The sequence below is a fragment of the Thermobia domestica genome, chromosome 9 (assembly GCF_964235325.1).
Source record: "Thermobia domestica chromosome 9, izTheDome1.hap1.1, whole genome shotgun sequence".
In the NCBI taxonomy this organism is placed as follows: domain Eukaryota; kingdom Metazoa; phylum Arthropoda; class Insecta; order Zygentoma; family Lepismatidae; genus Thermobia; species Thermobia domestica.
In genome coordinates, this window is record NC_137462.1 from 101,973,987 (window position 1) to 101,995,057 (window position 21,071).

The 21,071-nt window shown below is 37.1% G+C and overlaps 1 protein-coding gene across 1 annotated transcript in view; it reads right to left on the minus strand.

The window, feature by feature from the left end:
* Positions 1-305: 305 nt before the first annotated feature.
* Positions 306-21,071, minus strand: part of LOC145694058 (FMN-dependent NADPH-azoreductase-like) — a 29,782-nt gene continuing 9,016 nt past the window's right edge. Inside the window, exon 3 of the mRNA XM_081770201.1 lies at positions 306-1,835. Within this exon, the coding sequence (XP_081626327.1) occupies positions 1,555-1,835 (281 nt within the window). The 3' untranslated portion in view covers positions 306-1,554. The remainder of the gene's footprint in view (positions 1,836-21,071) is intronic.

The window sequence follows — 21,071 nt, forward strand, 5'->3', positions numbered from 1 at the left end:
AACACGTGTACAAATGTCCAAGCTTGAAACACAATAAGAAATAACATCAAATTTTGGCAACATAATTAAATATATTTGGAGAATATTAATAAATATATACTAACAGTAAGAACTTCATTACCCCAAACAAAATAAGATTCTGGCGTTCCATTCCATGAATTAGGGAAATTCAGAGTTATTCATTCTCTCTCTCTCTCTCTCTCTCTCTCTCTCTCTATATATATATATATATATATATATATATATATATATATATATATATATATATATATATATATATATATATATATATATTATTTTAGGCAAACTGGCATACGATATTAAATAAGGTACTAGGAACGTTCAGCCACATATTTGGAAAAGTAATGAAATAGCAAGTTTAACCACTGTTGAATATATGTGTGCTTTATATAAAATACTAACAATCATTTCACCGAAATGTCTACGTGTTAATTTAAATTTACAGTAATTATAGTGTTCCATGAATGATATCAAATCTACAGCTTCTTAACAAGGCAATATCTATTTTGTAGACATTAGCTTTCCTCTTTTGATCCTTTTTGCACTATAGTTCTGTAAACAACTCTTTGTTATTTATTTAGCTCAATTCTTATCATTCTTTTATTAATAAGCCCTACACGTAGCAGCGTTAGCTTTTGCACATATTGCCACTTACTGATTCTTTGAAGAATTAATAAAGTGGATAATATAAGAATTTTATTATTCTTGGACTTTTTAGTTAAATACTGTATACGAGTTTGATTTGATCATTCTTTCAAAGAGAAAGATCATTGATCATTATTACATCTCTTGCCAAAAACATGTTGCGTAGCAGCGTAGAAGTAAAAGAAAGGTCATTTTGAGACAAGTTTCTGAATTGATTCTGGTATAAAATAGAGAAGTACTGTATAGACACAGTAAGGTTCTAAAAAATTACGGTGTAATGTACATAGTTAAGAGAAACATTATTGCATAGTTGCTTATTGCACAACTGTAGTTGAGGCGTTCTAAGAGTGAGGAAAAATTAAAGTTTGTAATAGTTTAATTTTGAAGTGTTTCTTTAGGAAGAATTTATTGTCAGTAATCGTGAAATAAAAGTACACTTATTTGGGTTTTTAAATAAAACCTCAATTTGACCTCCGCGGGCCATATTCAGATTAGTTCTTACGTGTGATTAGCTCCATACTAAGGGATTGACTAACACTTGAATCATGCATCAGTCAAACCATTAATATGAGTATAATCACAAATAATAACGATCCTGCATATGACCCCTGAACAACGCTTCAATAATTTATGTATTATTATTATTTAATACAATTAACAATATTGCACTACGAGACCAGCATTAAGTTTTGGCAGTCAACTATTTAGCTTGAAATCAAATGTTCAGTGTTTGCATGAGTATAGATGTGCAATCAGTTTTTAATAGTAACTAGAACAGCAGACTACGCGTGTTCAAACGTAAGGAAGAGTAAATGGCCAAAGTTATCTAAGTCTACTATTTTGTTCTAGTTTAATTTTCAACTATATTGGTTGTTTCTTCGTGTGTTATCACATCAATAAATTTTTCAGGCTTGGAGGGGGTACCACCTTACCGCAACTTGGGGGAGGACCAATGCTCTCCCTTTGTTTTTTTATAGCATCGACATACCACCTTAGATCAGATGCGAAATTTTCGGTTCGTTTTATCATATCTTCTCGGGTAGTCTCGCCTTCTTCATTAAGAACAGCATGCACTTCAGGAAAGCGAAGTACACTAGGTAGAACAACCATTCCAAACTCGTGTAGATAGGGATGGATTAATGTAGCTATTCGGATGCCTCCTTCTAATCCTGTTGGAAGAAAAGTATATATATATATTCATTCAAAAGAATACACTATCTAACGTGATAAACTTTTCTAATTGTAATGGGCGATTTGTAATCAGACTTCCATTCAATTTATACTTATTTTACTTTCCAACATCTTTAGGTATTAAAGACTATTGCTAACACTTTACTTTCAAAACCCAGCTCTACAGCAAGCGCCTTAACCAATTACAAATTATAATCTATGATCTGCAGGTATCTATATCAGATGGGGGAATATTGCGTCATACTTCTGTTCCTTTAACTGGATTATACAACAGTTCTTTTGACAATTGGAGAACAAGTGGTGGGTTGAAGGCACTTTATCAAAGGTATGCAATAAGAAATCTGACGACAAACTTAGAACGGCTAATAAGTCATAATTCTATAATCGCAATAATACGACAGGGTAATTTGTATGTATGATTTTCAAATTCCGAAAATAATAGTGATTGAAATATTTGACAGAAGACTCAACATTCAATAACAAGAAATAGCGCATCAGTGATCTTTGTTACTTAGAGACAGCGAGAAACAATACTGCGATGATTGGCAAACATCCTACCACTCCATTTTGCTTACATCACATGCAGTTATTACAGACGCCAGCTTTTCTTAATGGACTATTTAACGACACCACGACAAACGTCCCTATGAAAAAATGTCCAGGAAATACATATTTATAGTTGTATAGAGTATACTAGCTCCCAAAGCATAGCACTTAACAACCAATTCAAGAAACTACATACGAATTTGCATGGTTACTGTCGAAATATCCGTGCTTTGCAATCATACGGTACCTGGATAACACGTTATTATAAAGAAAATATGGATATCGGGAATAGTATTCAAGTGGAAATAAAGTGGACATTATGATATTCAAGTCGATATCCAATATTATTTATCATTTTTACTAAGTATTTGCTATTTTCTTGTGTTATGAAATGTGATAGCATTTGTTGTTTATGAGTTATTGATTGTATGTATTAATTGTTGAGTTCCAAGCTTTGTGTTGAAGCCCCAGCTTCATTTGATATGGTGAGGCATTTGTTGTGAAGACGTTAGGAATTGTTTAGAAACGCGATTGCCGCTGCTTTCCTGATGAACGCGAGATATTCGTAGATGATGAGATGGCAACATAGCTCATGCGCCATCAGTTCTTCTGGAGGAGGAGAAATGATTGGGTTTCTAGTAGTGAGAGCTGCTGCAAGTGACACAAATTTTGATCTTGAGTGTAACAGCCGTTCTGAGTGAAGAGCAAGTGAAAGTTGATCTTATTGAGGATGGCTGCTTGATGGTTCATTGAATGCTTGAGGGACTAATCCTGGGATAATTTAGAAGATGTGTCACGTAGCGCAAAGTTGTCCAAAGAAAGCATTGCTACATCGCTGAATCCTGTTAATTTCTGTAGTTATCTTGACAATTTCTTACGGTATAATTTCTGCTATGAAGTCCATGAAGATAGTGAATTTGGTGAGTAAGTCTGGAGCTGCCTTCAGCTTGGAAGGTAATTTCTACGAGTTTGCATTATTTACTGCAGACTTAAATCCTGTGGTAGCTGAATTAGGTCCTTGACTGGAGTGAAAGTTTCTTCATTGGAGTAGCTGTAGAGGTATAACTGGGCTCCTTTGCAGACGAGACTGAATGAGTACTATCTCGTTGATTCCTTAAGTATGTCTTACCTTTATACACTAATTCGATTACAACAAACAAACACAATCTTGTCGATACCTCTTAATATTTTAATCTTTTTTTTAAAGGGAGTTTTTTGTTTGATCTGTGCGTATGTATGAAAGGACGTTCGCGATTATATCGAGAACCGTTGGTCATATTTCAATGTGGTTTCTAGTAACTGAATAAGCTATTCCCAAGAAAGGTTCTTACGTGGACATTGAACATGTCATTACTAGGTTAGCTATACGAAAGATAGACAGCATTAAAATTATAAAACGAATAGCAAGAAATTATTGTTTTAGGACTTATGTGCCATTTCGAAATGATATAAACTTTCATTTATTGGTATAAAGTAATGCTATAAATTTATTTTTTAAATTCATTGTTTTGCCGTGTGCTTTGATCTGCACAGCGTATAAATCAAGGATCTTATAAAATAGAGGATCTGCCCTTACAACAAAATCTTGAAGCCATACGTCACAGTTTCGCCACCCCTACTCTGCCCACTCCGCCCAATAGGATCGCAATGTTTTGAGCCAACAATCATGGCGGAAACGAAAGTAGCCAATCAGACGATGGTAGAAACGAGAGTAGCCAATCAGACGTGCCGATGCTCGGTTGCTTTTTGGCTTCACCGATTTAATGGGATGAAGACACATATGGGCAGATCCTCCATTTATAATATCCTTGGTATAAATAGCCGAAAGAAGGATTTCATCTATTTAAACTGTGTTTACATTCTCAACAAATTTGTATTTTTAAAACTTTATAATGGCGTTTTATTAGAAAAAAAATTAGTAGGGCTAATTGACAAACACTTAAGCCATATTTGAGTTAATTCGCTCTTTATTGTCGTCTTAAAACTCCGTAAACAATAAGTTACTTTTAGTAATGTATGCTATCGTTGTTGCAATAAGTTACATCAGTGCGTACAGGGAAATTAATCTTACAAGAGTCAATTCTAAAGTGGTGTGAAGTTTGTATTAAGGAACAATTGAAAGCCATCAAGATGTTGAATTTTATTCTGGAAATTCTGAAACTGTGAAAACATTTTTGTGGGCAGGACGAGGGATATTAGTAACGTGGTTCAGAGGTACGTTAAGAAATATTTTCTTCTCTGGCATGAAAGTATTTTTTGATCGTGTCTGCAGTAAAACTCATTGTTCTCAACGGTTTAGTATCTCAGATAATCTGGTATTTTAATGTGATTCTAAACATTAATTGTAATTATTCAAATTTAGCCTGTTTATTTAGAAATATAAAAATTTGGATGTATCTCTACTCTTAACACTCAATTCGGCAATATGGAGATAAATACGTATTACGCTTACACAACACCTAAGTTCACATTTTTATTTAGCGAACCAAATATCATAAATGTCTTAAATTTATTTTCCAGACCTGCGCTAGCCTCAGAAAATTTCTGGATCCGTCCCTGTTCATATCATGAACTCTGACGTTCTGTTTTAAGAAACTTAGAATCTACGAGTTTTCTAGGAAATGTTACGCCTCTATTAGATCTTCGGGTAGGAAAATAAGGGGAAGTACATTTCCAAAGAAGAAAATAAAATTAGGTTACTGTAGACACATTGGACTTTGTTTTTGGAATATCCGAGTACCGACAGTTTACAAATTCCAAGAGGTAAAAAATCACGATGGCACGGGCATGGGAATTGCTCATTTTGTAATTGGGGTTCACTACTCACACTCGCGTGGGCTTAGGGTCACTATTCTCAATAAGGCTAGCGTTCACTAGGGCTCAGGTTTCAATCCTCAACGTCTTGCACTAATCATATTGGAGCTCGAGCCCCAGCCTCCAGCTCGCTGTCAGTTTATAGAACTCACACTGAAATATTGAGGCATAGCCCAGTTGTGCTGTGCCCAAAAATCAGGCTTCTAAATTTGTATATGTCTGCCGGCTATCACTACGAATGTATAAATATTTCTACAGTGGGAAATAAGAAAGTACTCAAATTATATAAACTGCAGTGAGATACAAATTGGAATATTGTTACGTTATTCTCTCGCATTTACAATCGTAAGCTTCGTCATGGGGCATTGCGTCAGTGAGTTATGTTAACTTCAACATTTAGTACTCATTACAATGCTATTCTTTTCTTCCTTCAAGAAACCAAACAGCTGGCTCCTGCTGGGAAAATTGGAAAGTAATTTCTTGCAAGGTCATTTCTAACTAATATACAATGGCCAAATTGTTATTTCATGGTTCTGCTAAAATGAGATATAACAGAAAATGAATGTTGCATTTCTGGACATACGGTGATTTCAGTTTTGTGCAAGTACATGGGGAACTTTTCACTATGATTCTTTTACTTTTGAGCGACGCTAGGAGATAAGAAATCTAATTAAAATTTTGATATTACTAACCGTACGAGATTTACAAGTTCCATAGCTCCCACATGCCAAAAAAGTGAACTTTATGTATAGAATCTTCCAATTATATACATAATAATAGAGGCCATACGTTCAACGAACAAGGAATAAATGACAAGTTTACACCTCACACGTCTAAAAAGTTGTTTTTGGATTTGTCAGTCTGTTTGTCCTTATGCATAAGGAAAACGGCCCTATGACCGCCACCTTAACGTGTTTCTTTGGTAAAGCACAAGATTTTCAAATGATAATCATAAAAAAATGTACAAGAAGTGACATGCTTCATGTATGTACAGACATAGGAAACAAGAAGAACAATAATAAATTGAAAGTTATTTCAAAGAAATTAAAAGAATGTAAAGGGCCCATCATTGGAACCTTGGTGACCAAACGTGTGCTACTAATATATTCTACCTGTACTGCCCCGTACTAAGCCTTCAGTTTCGCTTTCGCTGAACCGAAATTGATACAAAATTAGATTGTAGTGACCACTTAGCTCAGGTTGGAGCATCTTTTACGCACTTGTATTCCTTTACGTGAATGCACATCGCCGTTGACATTGGTATATGCATTTTTTTTTTTATGGAATACCATCTAAATGTCTATCTTAATATATTGATTTATCCTCGTATAATACTGTAAGTTTATTTCTTATTACGGTAAGTACGGTATATGCTTGCTATTAGTTAAATCAGACTATTAAACACATGTAAGTTATTTAAGAATAACTGTATCAACTTTATTTATCTGCAATTTATACTTATCTTCAGAGTGACATACGATAACGCCATTGGCATTGTTTTAGCAACCGCCCTACAAACGGTGACAATATGGCTGGCCCAGTGAATTTCAGAGCAGACGACTTTATCTTTTTTTTTTTAACCAAAGAATCCTGTGTCACTATTGCTGATTAACCGTATTGTTCAAGTTGAAATTATTTTTTCTATCAATCTAAATTTTTTTGGAATTTTTATTTCAATCGAAAGTTTTATTTAAAATCAATAATGAAAAGCTCTTGATATTAATCCTGCGCCTTTGATCTTTATATATTAAGATAACAAAACTATATGAACATAATGACCGTGAAGCAATATTATATATTATGTTATGAATATCGATGTATGAAACAAACGTATCCTGTTATTTTGGATCAACAATGATATACTGTGATCAGAAGAAAAATCTCCCAGAAAGAAATAATTATTAACGAATGACCCACTTTACAGATCGAAGAATTTTGTGCACTATATGATTAATAATCAAAATAGGACTTCAGTGCAAGGAAATAAAACTAAATAATAATAATAATAATAATAATAATAATAATAATAATAATAATAATAATAATAATAATAATAATAATAATAATAATAATAATAATGGGAAGCGATCACTGCTGGCTATAAGTAAAATTTAGGTATAAATATAGTCTTTTAAAAAAAGAAAACGAAAAGAAAGAGAGATAATGCTTCCCAGTGACGATATGAATGAGAAGTTCATGTAACTGAAAAAATAAATCAAATTCGAGATACTGGATTTATACAGTGACCCAAAAATAGATATACAGACCAAACATATATAAAACATACAGGATTGTATACCTACTTTTGGACCGCTCTGTATATTTCATAACTTCTATATGCTAGATAAATTTAATTTTGGATGTATGTATGTTCGTTCATTCTTTTGGCCGTATATGTAGAAACCTGAAGTAATACATAGAGTTCAATGTATCAACATAAACCTAAATGTAAGTTTTGAAGTAGTTTTTAAGAAGTTTCTTGTTTCCTTCAAAACTAGTTTACTCCAAAGTACAGGCACGTATCCATAGGGAGGAAACGTCGAATAATGGAATTTCAGTGCCGAAACTTCATTTGCTGCAGTTAATACCCCCTCCACCTTGAAACCTGAAGATATAGCTGATTTATTTATTTATTTATTTATTTATTTATTAAATTTTACTGGGAAACGATTTCTCGCCTGAGTGCTGAAAGAGGGCATTTTCTTCAGAGAAAATTGAATAAAATGTTAAAGCCTTTGATTTAGAATATTGATAGAGATGAACAAGAGATGAAACTCAAATATTTTTGCGAAACAAGAGACGATACTTTGGTATTTCTCATATGTCGTCTCGTGTCCATTCCTATTGATAAACTGCTCCTTTCAATTTCAAAATGTGGTTTGACAGTGATTTTTATGCACTGATGGAATAATTTCATACGCGTTATAGCAATGTTCCTCACGGTGGCTCAGTGGTGAGTTAGCTACGAGTCTTCATACCGCGAGGACGTGCTTTGTCGCTGGTGCGGTTTTTGTGGTGTGAGTGTTTGAACTACGCAGTACTGGTTATTGATATACTATTAGTGCCTTTCATTATCTGTATATATATATAGATAGACAAATAGAAGTGATATATATAAATTTGTTTCTGTGTTGATACTGCATATACTGCATTGATATCAGGATGTCCCAGAATATTCGTACGAATACTGTGAAATTCGAATTCGATAAGAGTACAAGATCCAGGCGGCCATTAGCACTTGAGATACATAAATGGCTAAGTGAGAACTTCGCACCCTTATTAACTGAGGCAACGGCCATACAACTGCATAATGAGGAATATTGTATATATGTGAAAATAGGTGATGTGCATAAGTTTAATGTATTTATGTCGAATAACCCAGGAACAGTGAATTTCCGCCACAGTGATGGACTGATAAGTGAAGTACGAATTACTGACGCCGCCTCTGCTTTGACTCGCGTACGCGTTTTGGATTTGCCTATGGAATTGCCGGATGAGATGGTAGTGAATGTATTAAATGAATATGGAACTGTACATAACGTTACTCATGAAAAATGGCCTGCATATCTCCCATACCCTATTTATAATGGAGTACGTATTATTTCCATGGAACTGAAAAAACCCATTCCATCCAAAGTGTTTTTTGCCAACCAGAAAGCCACGGTGATGTACCAGGGGCAACAAACAACGTGTTGGATATGTGCATCCCCCGGACACGTCCAGTCCTTTTGCCCAAAGAAGAGAAATGTAAAACCACCCGCATCGCAACATGCTGAGGAACTCCGGATGACGGAAATATTTAAAGGAACACTTCCATCTACCAGGCGATATGCGAATGCGCAAGTTGCTGAGACTCTACCGCCAATGAGAACCCCGCCAAATGAACTGCCGAAAAGTGATAATAGTGTGCCTCCTCTTAATGATGAAGTTGCATTTCCGGCTTTATTCAAACCCGTTGATGCATCTCATTCGTCTCTAACTTCTCCAGCGATAGCGAGTGAAGTGATGCCTTCTGCCATCTCTGGGCCTACTCAAGAACTACCTTCGCCAGTGCGCGCTTCTGAAACAAGTGAAATGTGTGAGTCGTCTTCCCTGAGAGTAAACATAGTAAATAGTAAAACCCCCGAACAGCAATTAAGTGCCACGCATATATTGGACGAGGAAGCTGATTCGCTGCCTTTAGGTAAGAAACGAAAGCCAAATCTTGCTGATTCCCCCCATTCGAGTGATGTGTGTGAAACTTTAACCGAAACTTTTAGTTATTATTTAGATACTTCCTCCATAACATCTAATGACCAAGTAGAAACAGTATCATCAGTGGAAAAAGTAGAAAAACATGCTAATCAGTTGTCTGTTGAATCTATCTACTCGACAAAATAGTCTGGGTCCAGAGTCAGTTCCATAGCATATTTCTACGTATTGTGCATCGATATGTTGATTGGCCTTGTACTTTCTTCCCTCAGACATTTGTCTGCCTTTATCTTTTTTTCTGCAGTTGTAGTATTATTGTTTCCAACAGTAATATGCCTCTGCCTAATGCGCGGTCATTTTGTACACTCAATTTAAATGCTATATCAAACTTCTCTAATCAATGCTTACTGCAACAATTTGTAACGCAAATTGATGCCGATTTTCTTCTGTTTCAAGAAGTGGCATTCTCCTCATTTTCCTTTTTACCGGCATATACTGCTATTATTAATCAAGGTGAACATCAACGGGGAACCGCTATTTTGTACAAGAAAGGTATACAAGTGGACGATGTAAGATGTTTACCTTCCGGGCGGGCAATTCTTTGCCGCTCAGAGGGGTTCACAATTATTAACATTTATTCACCATCGGGGACGCAAAACCGCTTACGCAGGGAACAGTTTTATAATGAAGACATAGTGCCGTTGTTACCAGTAGTACCAGACAAACTTATCATGGCAGGAGACTGGAATGCGGTGGAATCACCATTAGACACGTCAGGACATTATATACCATGTAAGGCTATGCAAACTCTTATCTCACAGCTTCACCTACGCGACGTTTGGTTATTATGTCATGCAGAACGACAAATGACGTACCGCTCCGCCCGAGTACAATCACGTTTAGATAGGATCTATATACCAGACGTATGCCGGCTACATATTACAGAAGCGGCCTTGCGCATCCCCTCTTTTTCTGATCATGTAGCCGTCTACATTACCTGCAAGTTCCAACAAGCTGTGAGTCGATCTGTTGGTCGCTCATATTGGAAATTGCCATCTCGACTTTTAAACCGAGCTGATATTAAAAACTTGTTCCTTCGTAAGTGGCAGTATTGGTGTAAACAACAGCGCTATTACCACAGCCTTAATCAGTGGTGGGTAGCTTACGCAAAACATAAAATTCGTTCGTTCTTTCAATGGCAAGCTCGCGAAACAAAGACCGATCTTCTCCATACCCAGGAATATTATTACAAAATTCTGCATGACATATGGTCACAACCGAGCACACCGGAAAATTTTACTCTCATGAACCACATTAAAGCCAAATTACGTCAAGTTGAACATCAACTTTTTTCTCAGTTGTACAGCCGCACACATCTTGGTGAACAACTGGAAAATGAAAAGACCACCTTCTATCATTATATGCGCAATGTGTACCGTAATACCTCCAAATATATAGATTGTCTTAATGTAGGTGGGGAACAAACCCTCTACAATTTTGATGATATTCAAAATGAGTTTGTTCGTTATTATCAGCAAATGTATGACACACCTCAGGATACGTTGATGGACATACAAGACTTTATAGATTTTCCTTTACCGCATGCCCCTCCCGACGCCTTGGATTCCCTCATGAACCCTTTTTCGATCGAGGAATTGATGAGTGTTTTGAAGAAATCTCATAATATCTCCAGCCCTGGGCCTGATGGACTCCCGTACCTATTCTATAAGCAATATTGGGATATTGTGGGTCAGACAGTACTTGAAATAATGAATGAATTATTGCACGCCTCTAATATTCCACAGAATGATGGTATCTTGATACTCCTTCCTAAAAAATCCGGACGATTTTCTCTTGACGACTTTCGTCCCATTACGCTTCTGAATACCGATCTTAAAATATTGACCAAAATGATTGCTAGCCGCTTAAAACCCATCTGTAGCCAGCTCATCAGCCCCTATCAAGCTGCACTCAATCCTACGTATAATATGCAAGCAGCACTATCCAAACTGCGAGATATTATTTCATATTACCAGTTTAAACGTCTCCCAGCCTGTGTAGTCTCACTTGACTTCCGGAAAGCGTTTGACAGTATGACCCATCAATATATCTACGCGGTACTTAAGGCATATGCATTTCCTCCATCCTTCATCAGCCTCATTACTACGTTATATAACAATGCATCCTCCAAAGTTCATTTAAATGGTCATTTGTCACCTGCTATAGACCTTAAACGTGGTATCAGACAAGGCTGCGCACTTTCGGTATATTTATTCAGTCTCGGACTTGACCCTCTACTACAAAAAATTGCGAGGGACCAAGATCCACTATTACATGATTTTCACAAGCTTAATATCCAAGCATACGCAGATGATGTTACACTACTCTGTACTGAATTTTCTCATCTTCAGAAAGCAATGCAACATATTGAGCGGTATTCTTTGCTCAGTGGACAAATGCTCAATACACATAAATCGAAGCAATTATTGTTTCATAACTGGCAATGTCCGGATTCCACGCCGAACCCTTGGAACGTGCAGTCGGTCTCCTTTCTTAAAATTCTTGGTATTACATTCACTAATGATGCCAAAAATCAACAGCAGCATATATGGAACCCGATCATAACCCAAATGCGTATACAAAGTCAAGCAGATAAACCACGTGCACTTCCCTTGTATCAACGGGTATGGTATGCTAACGCCTACCTTTGCTCCAAACTTTGGTATATGGCACAAATTTTTCCTTTAACAGAAATGTATGCCAAGAAAATAGACTCCCTCAATGGGTGGTTTCTATGGAAAGGATGCCTTTTCCGAGTACGACGGTCGGTTCTGTCCCTCCCGTATGCTCACGGTGGTCTCAATTTGATTAATATTCGACAGAAAGCTAAAGCACTACTGTTAAAAAACATACATGTACAGTCTTTAAATGCACATTCACACACTGCACAGTGGTTAACGTGCTGGACAGCCAGCCTTCATGGAAATAACCCTCCTCACTTACGCCATGATAATCTTTGTCCATCCTATCTACGTGACCTCATCTTAAACTGGGCATATCTACCCACCTTGTCCCCAGAACAGGCCGGTAATACACGCATTTTATACACCATACTTCAATAACAGCACGACAATTCTGAAACTGCTTCTATAATCATGCACCATCCACACCACAACTGGTCCGCGATTTGGCAGAATTTGAATCATCATCTCCTCATCAGTGAAGTGAAAAGTCTGTGGTACCAAGCAATTCATAATCTGATTCCCACCAATGAACGCTTGTACGCTATTCATCGCAGTCATACTGACTTATGCTTTATTTGTGAACACAGAGATACCTTACACCATCGCCTTTCGGAATGTTTAGATGCTAGACCAATTTGGAACCAACTTATTACTTGGCTGGCACTCATCTGCCGTAAACCTAAACAGTATTTTACGGCGAACATTTTTCTTTTCCCTGACAATCACTGGTTTCCGCCAACTCGGAACACAACCGTTACCTGGCTCCTCGGTACTACTCTTTATTACTTGCTTCACAATAGACCTCACTGTACAGCAATTGAATATTTTGATTATTTGCAACGTTCCCGGTGGAAACTACGGCGTCGGGTGGAGGAAAACAAATATTTCGCCAATTTTTTACATGTCATATTTGATTAGTCGATTTTTTTTCCTAGTAGTGTGAACTTACGAGTACAACGTCTTGACTCTTTGTATTTATATATATTTCTCATGTATAGATTCCAGTTTCATAATTATGTACTGTTTTAACACCCATGGTTCTTATGTAGTGTTGTAACCTGGACTTTGTATTTCAGAACATCATGAATAAATAAAAATGAAAAAAAAAAGTGGTAGAGCATGTATCTCCGGTGCCTGGGGTCCCAGGTTCGATCCCAGCTCGCGCCGTGTGGACTTTGTGGTGGACAAACACCGTGCTCGTGGGTTTTCTCGAGGTTCTCCCGTTTCCTCCTACTTTCTTCATTCCATCATTTCATTCATTACTCATCATCACCGTCTCCTTTAGCATAACCGGTATAATCGTGGGACGTAAAACTTAAATATTTCATTTCACTTTTTCAAATATTTTTGCGAAACAAGAGACGAAACTTTGAAATTTCTCATATCTCGTCTCGCGTCCATCCCTATTTATAAACTGTTTTCGCAGTGATTTTTATGCACTGATGGAATAATTTCATAGGGTACAGCGGGGTAATTCGAATAGGCGGGGAATTTGAATAATGTTAAGCATTTTGCCAGGTGGAGTGGAAACGCGGCTCGCCATGTTAATGAACCTGTGGTGGATTTGTAGGTGGGTTTGCAGAAGTCGCTCTCAGAAATACAAACTATTCCTTCAGTTCTGAAGGCTTATACGATTTTTTGTTTGCTGCAAGGTAAGTACGAATTTGTGTATTTTTAGGTCGTTATAATTTTCAACGTTGTTTCCTTAAGCTTTCCTTATTATTAACGGGATAAAATGAAACCGCTCTGGATTATAATCGTATCAGTAGCATGTGGGGCATTGATATACTGTACACTGGCGTCAACTAATCAGCAGTTTTCATACCACGTTCTGAATGGAATATTCGTCGACTGCGGGGCAATTTGGATAATTCAAAACAGGGCAATTTGAATAGCAGTGAAATTAGAACTATAGGCGTGCTATTTTATATTTGTTTGTCAAAAGCGAGAGCTTCTAGTGCTAACAAGGAAACTGCGAATTCTTATTTTGACTTACTGGGAAAATTAATGAGCGAATATGATCTCCATAAACCATCGTAACGGTATTTATAATATGGACGAAAGTAATCTTCCTCTAAATAACAGACTCCTAAAATTTTTGCAGAAAAGGGTAGAAAAGAGGTGGTAAGTTTAACACCTGTTGAGCGAGGCGAAAATATAATGGTGATAGCATGCTGCAATGCCAGAAGGTCTTTTATACCTCCTGTAGTAATATTCAAAGGCGTAGCCTAAATCCGGACTTTAAAACCCAAAATCTTACTCACAACGTTTGTCCTTAGAGTTCTACCAGTCAGGACATCGAAATGCTTTACCTACTTCCATACACAACACACGTATCATAACCACTCTATCGCTCTGTTTTTAAGGCCCTTAAAGTCAATTACCACCAAGAGGCAACTATCTCGATTCACTAAAACCCGAGGTCAGTGATTAGTAAATCTCAGTTCTGCATTTTGTTCACTGAAGCCTAGAAGTGGGCAGCTTCTGTTGGACGGGCAATTAATGGGTTTTCATGTACTGGTATCTACCCGTTTAGTCCACAAGCTATTGACGAATTTCGATTCGCCCCTTCGGAAACGTATGGCCTTATTATACATTTTGAGGAGCAGTCTTCTCCGGAAGAAGATCTTAACAACGCGCCTTCTTCTTCCGGTCATGGCTCTCAAAACTTTGTCCCAACGAAGCCTATAGATGAACCCATACAACAAGTGCTTCCCAGCCCAGAAAAAGTTTAAATGCAGAAGAGACGTCGTGTCGCAGGAAAATCATGCCACCCAACTTCTGAAAATATTCGGGCAATGAGAATAAAACACCTCCGAGGAAAGACGCAAGCATCGGGTGCAACAAAATCCAAAGACACTACAAGAAAGAAGAGTGCTAATACAGAACCTGCCAAGAAAAAAAACAAAAAAACAAATGAATGCTCGAAAGAAACTGATATCCTCTACCCCTTCCAGTGACGAAACTGTAGGCCTAAGGCTAAAAATGGCTGCAGGCAATGAAAGTCAAACAAGGATTTGCTGTTTTGGCCTTCTTAATTACTATTCAGAACGTTCTGCTAGAAAGGGAGACTGGATTCGTTGCCAGCGTTGTAAGACATAGTTCTACGAAGTCTGTGTCGGTGCAGAAGGTCGAAAACAGTTTATCTGTTGTTGTTGTCGTTAAATACGAACGGTGGAAGATGAATTAACCAATTACGCCTCTTTGCCTTAGACAGTGTTCTGAACAATGTTTTTAGTGTAGGCCTGCATTCAAAAATATAGCAATAGGCGACGCATATTTACAATTTATGTAGGCCTACTTCTTTTCATTCAAAACTAGCATATTTCAACTACCGTAGAAATTGCAATCTAACTATTAAATAGTTTATACATTATTTCTATAAGACTTGTTTATTTTGTTGGTTATTCATATTACCCCACTCGTTATTCAAATTGCCCCTCACATTTACGTTTTTCGAAATTTCGGCGGGGAAATTGAATACCCAAATTTCACAATGATGTATCTAAGATACTATCTTAAGAAAAATTGTTAAGTAATAGTAAGGTTTAAAGTTTTTGTTCACAATTTTATATTTGAATACCAATTACAGTTTCCGAGATATATGAGAAAATGTCTGAAATTATTCAAATTACCCCGCTGTACCCTATGCATCATAGCAATGTTTCTTCTTAAGGGTCTACAGCGAAATTGAACTACCGCTAATTTTAAAGTTTTTCTGTAATACAATCAAGGCAAATAAATATATTCGAAAAGCAGAAACGTAGCATGTGATACCATTATCACAACTCATCTATCTGCTTTCGATTTGCAACTGTAGATAGATTTAACATTTTTGCGGGTTCTGTAAATAGCGGCATACCAAAAGCAGATAGGTGAATTGTGTTAAAGGTACTACATGCAAAATCGTATTATCTAGTTCACTACGTTTCTGCTTTTCGAATATTTTTATTTGTTTTGAAGATATTACAGAAAAACCCTAAACTTAGCGGTAGTTTAATTTCGCTGTGGTGAAGACCCTTAAACTGAGAACTTAACTTCTAGGGTACGACCTTCTCTCTATGTACGCCCTTCATCCATTTCGACCTAGACATCGAGGTAGCGACCACGACTTAAACCTTGACCTCGATCGCGATGTATCTTCGGCATGTCCCTACCCTAACTGCTTCTTCCGGGTAACGGAACACGATTTTCCGGGGAACTTTGTAATCCGCTCTATCACTTTTAAGAAAGACATACAAGTTTCTTAAATTTAAGACCGCTCCTTATTCCCTGAAAGGGGGAGCTAATTGTTCGAAAGATCATTTCCTTTTCTTTTGAAAACTACTATCAATGTTTTAATTAGATGAAACACATCTTGAGAAATTAACCTTTTTACGTATATGTATATCTCTAATAGCATTTTCAAAAGAACAAACTGGTATAACTCAAATGCATGTAGGTATACCAAGGTTTTACTGGCTGTGATTTGAATCCTTAGATCTAATGAACCTCATGATGAAATTAATGTTATCATGAAGATGATAGTGTAATATTATGTTATCTTGAGTTTTCCGCAAAGATAATTTCATAGAATTACATCAATCACGTTTATGTTGTTGGTTTATTGATACTCAAGTACCAGTATTCACTTTATGGCGTTATGAAAACAACAACGGTGTATCGGTGTATTATGTACACATGAACGTGTATCAATGAGAAAGAAAGATGCCAGCCTGAAATGATTATTGTATCAATAAGATAATCAGCCACTAGAACTTAAATTTACTTCACAAGATTTTAACAAGAAGAAGAATAAAAAAATATACAGTTTTTAAAAAGACATTTGCTGGGATACATTAGTATTTATGACACGAGCAATATTACGTGGAAGTATGGAAAGAAGAGTTTAAAGGTTTATTAAGTTCTTATTAGCGCCCTATTTCTTTCAGGCTGTCCAACAAAGTTGACGCCGAATTACACCAGTAAGTTTGTATATACAATGTACGAAGATGCGCTTACGTATGCAGTGTTGAATTCAGACATTTTCATCCGGAGGGGGGGGGGGGATTGTGAACTCTTTGGGGAGAGAGAGGTGTTTTTTTCTGTATTTTCGCAAAAAATCAGCATATTTAGCAATTCCATTCCCATGCACATTTTACTTAATATTGAGACTAATTACCGATAAATATTCAACGTAAGATTATAATTAAAGAAAGGAATCGTTTAATTTTATCTAAAACATTAAATAATTATAAAGACTTGCAAAAATATTTTAGACTAAACTTTAATTGCTATCTACAGTAATTATTTTTGTTATTATTTCCTATTTACATTATGTTTATTATTAATTTAGAAGTTTGGTACAGGAAGATTTAAAATAACTCAAATATTTTAATTGACTTAAAACAAACATACATAGAAATATTTTTTAAAAAGTTCTCATTCTTTCTCACACTTCTGATTCTAAATCAAGCATATTCGTTTTGGCTTCTTCGGTGCATACACATCAATAACTTTGTTCATGAAATCATCAATAGGATCTTCGTCATCTTCAATAGCAATCTTTCACTGATATACTACTACTCTATTGATAAAATCTATATACATTTCAAACCCAGGGACCCAACTGTCCCTTCCTGATCTCTCTAAATGTGAATTTTACCCTCTAACTGACTTCAATTTAGTTAAAGAAAGGTGTGTTTACTTTAACAATCGTAAAACACATTTAGATCTGTCACTTCCGATGCGAAAAATAGGATTTAGGTCGCTCTATTTCAAATAATGCAAGAACTGTTAACTTTCAACAACTGAAGTCTGCTGACATCAGAGATCATATGGAATGATCGAAGGATCTTCCCTATCTTTCCTTTCCTATCTCAATCTGTGCTAGTGCTACCTACTAATATATAATATAGGGCGAGAGTATACTACCTACTACAACACAAACCTGTCATCAACAGTTGACAATTTCATGTTCTTCCAAACTCGCCCATAACATTAAGGAACACAGACTCTATTGACTATTTGGTATTCTATCTTGAAACACAGGTTCTATTGACTATTTGGTATTGCATTTTAGATGTTACATGTTGAATCATTTATATGTAGATGCGAGATCGGATTTCGTCTGCTCGCGCATGGTAAGAAAAGCAAATAATTGGATGAAGTAATTTCTACATTTTGTGATTGAAATTTCGAGAATTTCTCCGGAGATTTCCCCCCGGGCTACCCCTTGAATTCATCCCTGCACGTGTGCTTTCCTTTAATACAGAAAAACATTATTTCTTAAAATTCAAGATCTGATCGAGATATACAGTGAATGGACAAAAAATCTAAAAACATTTCATTAGGGATGCGCACGAAACAAGATTTGAGGCTGTCTCGTCTCGAAAATGGGCTGTAAAAGCGATGTCTCGACTCGAAAAATGTATATTTCTCTATTGGAAGAGCTGTGTCTCGACTCGAATTTTGTCAGGAAAATTCTTTCTCGACTCGTCTCGTGCGCATCCCTACACTTCATACAGGACACGTAAGTTTGGCCCTCCACTGTACAACACTTGTTGCGGTTGCTGATCGTTTTTTTTGTTTTCAATGTGTCATTTGGACCTTCCTCTTCCGTCAGCAGTAACCAGTTCACCTGTGCGTCTCGTGGTGTGAAAGTGTTGCGGTAAAATGGGAGACCTGACAGACTTCCAAAGAGGTATGATCGTTGGTGCCCGTCTGGTTCAGTGGCAATAGTGGCGAACATTGTGGAGGTATCGAAAGGCACTGTGTCCAATATCACAAGGGCATACACAATTCATGGGCAAACGACGTCTGTAAAGCACAACAGTGGTCCAAAGACAATCCTGTCAGATAGGGACCGCAGGGCATTAAAACGGATTTTAGCAGCTAAAAAGAAGACCACTGCAATGAAAATTACGTCTGAACTCAATTCCGACTTACAGAACCCGGTTTCATCGAAAACAGTGCGACTGGAACTTCATAAAATGAAAATTCATGGCAGGGCCGCTATTGCCAAACACCTGGTCACAGCAGTAAATGCGAAGAGGCGTACCCAGTAGTGCAAAGACCACAAGGCGTGGACTCATGAGCAGTGGAAACACGTAATGTGGTCCGATGAATCGACCTTCACCTTGTTTCCAACAACCGGTTGTGTTTACGTATGGAGAACACCGTCGCAAGCCTATGATACAGACTGTCTGCTCCCAACTGTAAAGCATGGGGGTGGTTCTGTTACAGTATGGGCAGTGATATCGTAATTTTCTGCAGGTCCCATCATAGAACTGCATATAATGATGAATGCTAAGACGTATGAGGCAATTTTGGGGGACCAGGTTCTACCCATGGCCCAGATATTGTTCCCTGATGGTGATGGCATCTACCAAGATGATTTGGCACTCTGTCACGCTGCGAAAAAGGTGAAATCATGTTTGAGGAGCATGATCAGGAGCTATCACACCTCCCCTGAGGCTCACAATCACCAGATCTGAACATCATTGAGCCATTGTGGTGTGAGTTAGAAAGGCGTGGTCGGTCTCATTACCCTCCACTCGCATCCCTTAAGGAACTAGAGCATGTTTTCGAGGAACAATGGTACAAAATTCCACACACCACAATTCAGGAGCTGTATACGTCCTTTCCATGTCGGATCCTAGCTGTTTTGGACGCAAAAGGAGGCGCCACACCATACTAGGTATGATTTTCACACTTTTGCAAACGTTTCAGATTTTTTTTGTCCAACCCCTGTATAACAAAACACAACAAATCACACACCCGGTGGAAGAGTGTAACAACTCAAAAAATTGGAAATTTTGACTTATCATCGCTCAGAAGAGAATAGAGAGACAAGCGAGCTCTACCTGGCGGTATTTTCCCATAAACATAAATAAACAAATTAACCTGTAGATTTCAGAAATACCAGTATTCTAGGGAGCGATTTTGATAGAATAACAAACTTTAAAATCATATTCCCTCAAATGTGTAATTTTGACTTTTTCTTCCATCGGGTGTGCGAAATATAAAAGAATAGTTGCGGAGTTGTTAAGGAGATTTTTAGCGATTGTCTCTCAATCATATAACATCATTATTATGGTAAAATTCATATCCCCATGTAAATAACTACTATACTTATCTGGCGTTGTTTAGCCTGCACTAATTGTTCTCGATATTTCGAACAAAATTCTATGTAAATGTGATGTACGAGGGTGGCACTGAAAATTTCGGTAATTACTTGCTGGGAACAATGTAATCTGTTAGATTTTGTTGCAGTTATAAACTGTTATCTTTGTTCACTCTAAATGCAAAACCGTATGTAACTAGGAATTTTTGTCGTTGCAAGGCACCAGTTTGAAGTGAGGTAGTCGTGATCAAAAGTGGACCTAACAAGAGAGGACTTCCGTGCCATGATTTATTACGATTTTCGCAAAGGGTTAACACAGCAAGAGTGTGTTCGTCGGATGACGGCTACTTTTCCTGATGAAGCCCCATCCCAGACAATTTACAGGTGGTTTCAGGAATTCAGATGTGGTCGGGTCAGCCTGAGTGATGAGGATCGTCTAGGTCGTCCATCGACAGCCATTGTGCCCAAAAACATTCAAGATGTGCGTAAATTAATTAACACCTATTGACATATGACTAATTGCGAAATTCAGGGGACCTTAGGCTTTGGCATGAGCCAAATGCAAACAATATTGCATGATCATTTAGGTGTAAAAAAAACTTTGCGCTCGTTGGATCCCACACAATTTAACTCAAGCACAAAAAGACACCCATATGAAATGGTGCAAATCTATGAAGAAACGATTCTAGTCTGGATAATTAACTTGGCGTTTAACATCGTAACAGGTGATGAAACGTAGATTTATGCATATAAACTGGAAACAAAGTAACAATCAGATGTGTGGATGTTCCGCGACGAACCTAAACCAACCAAAT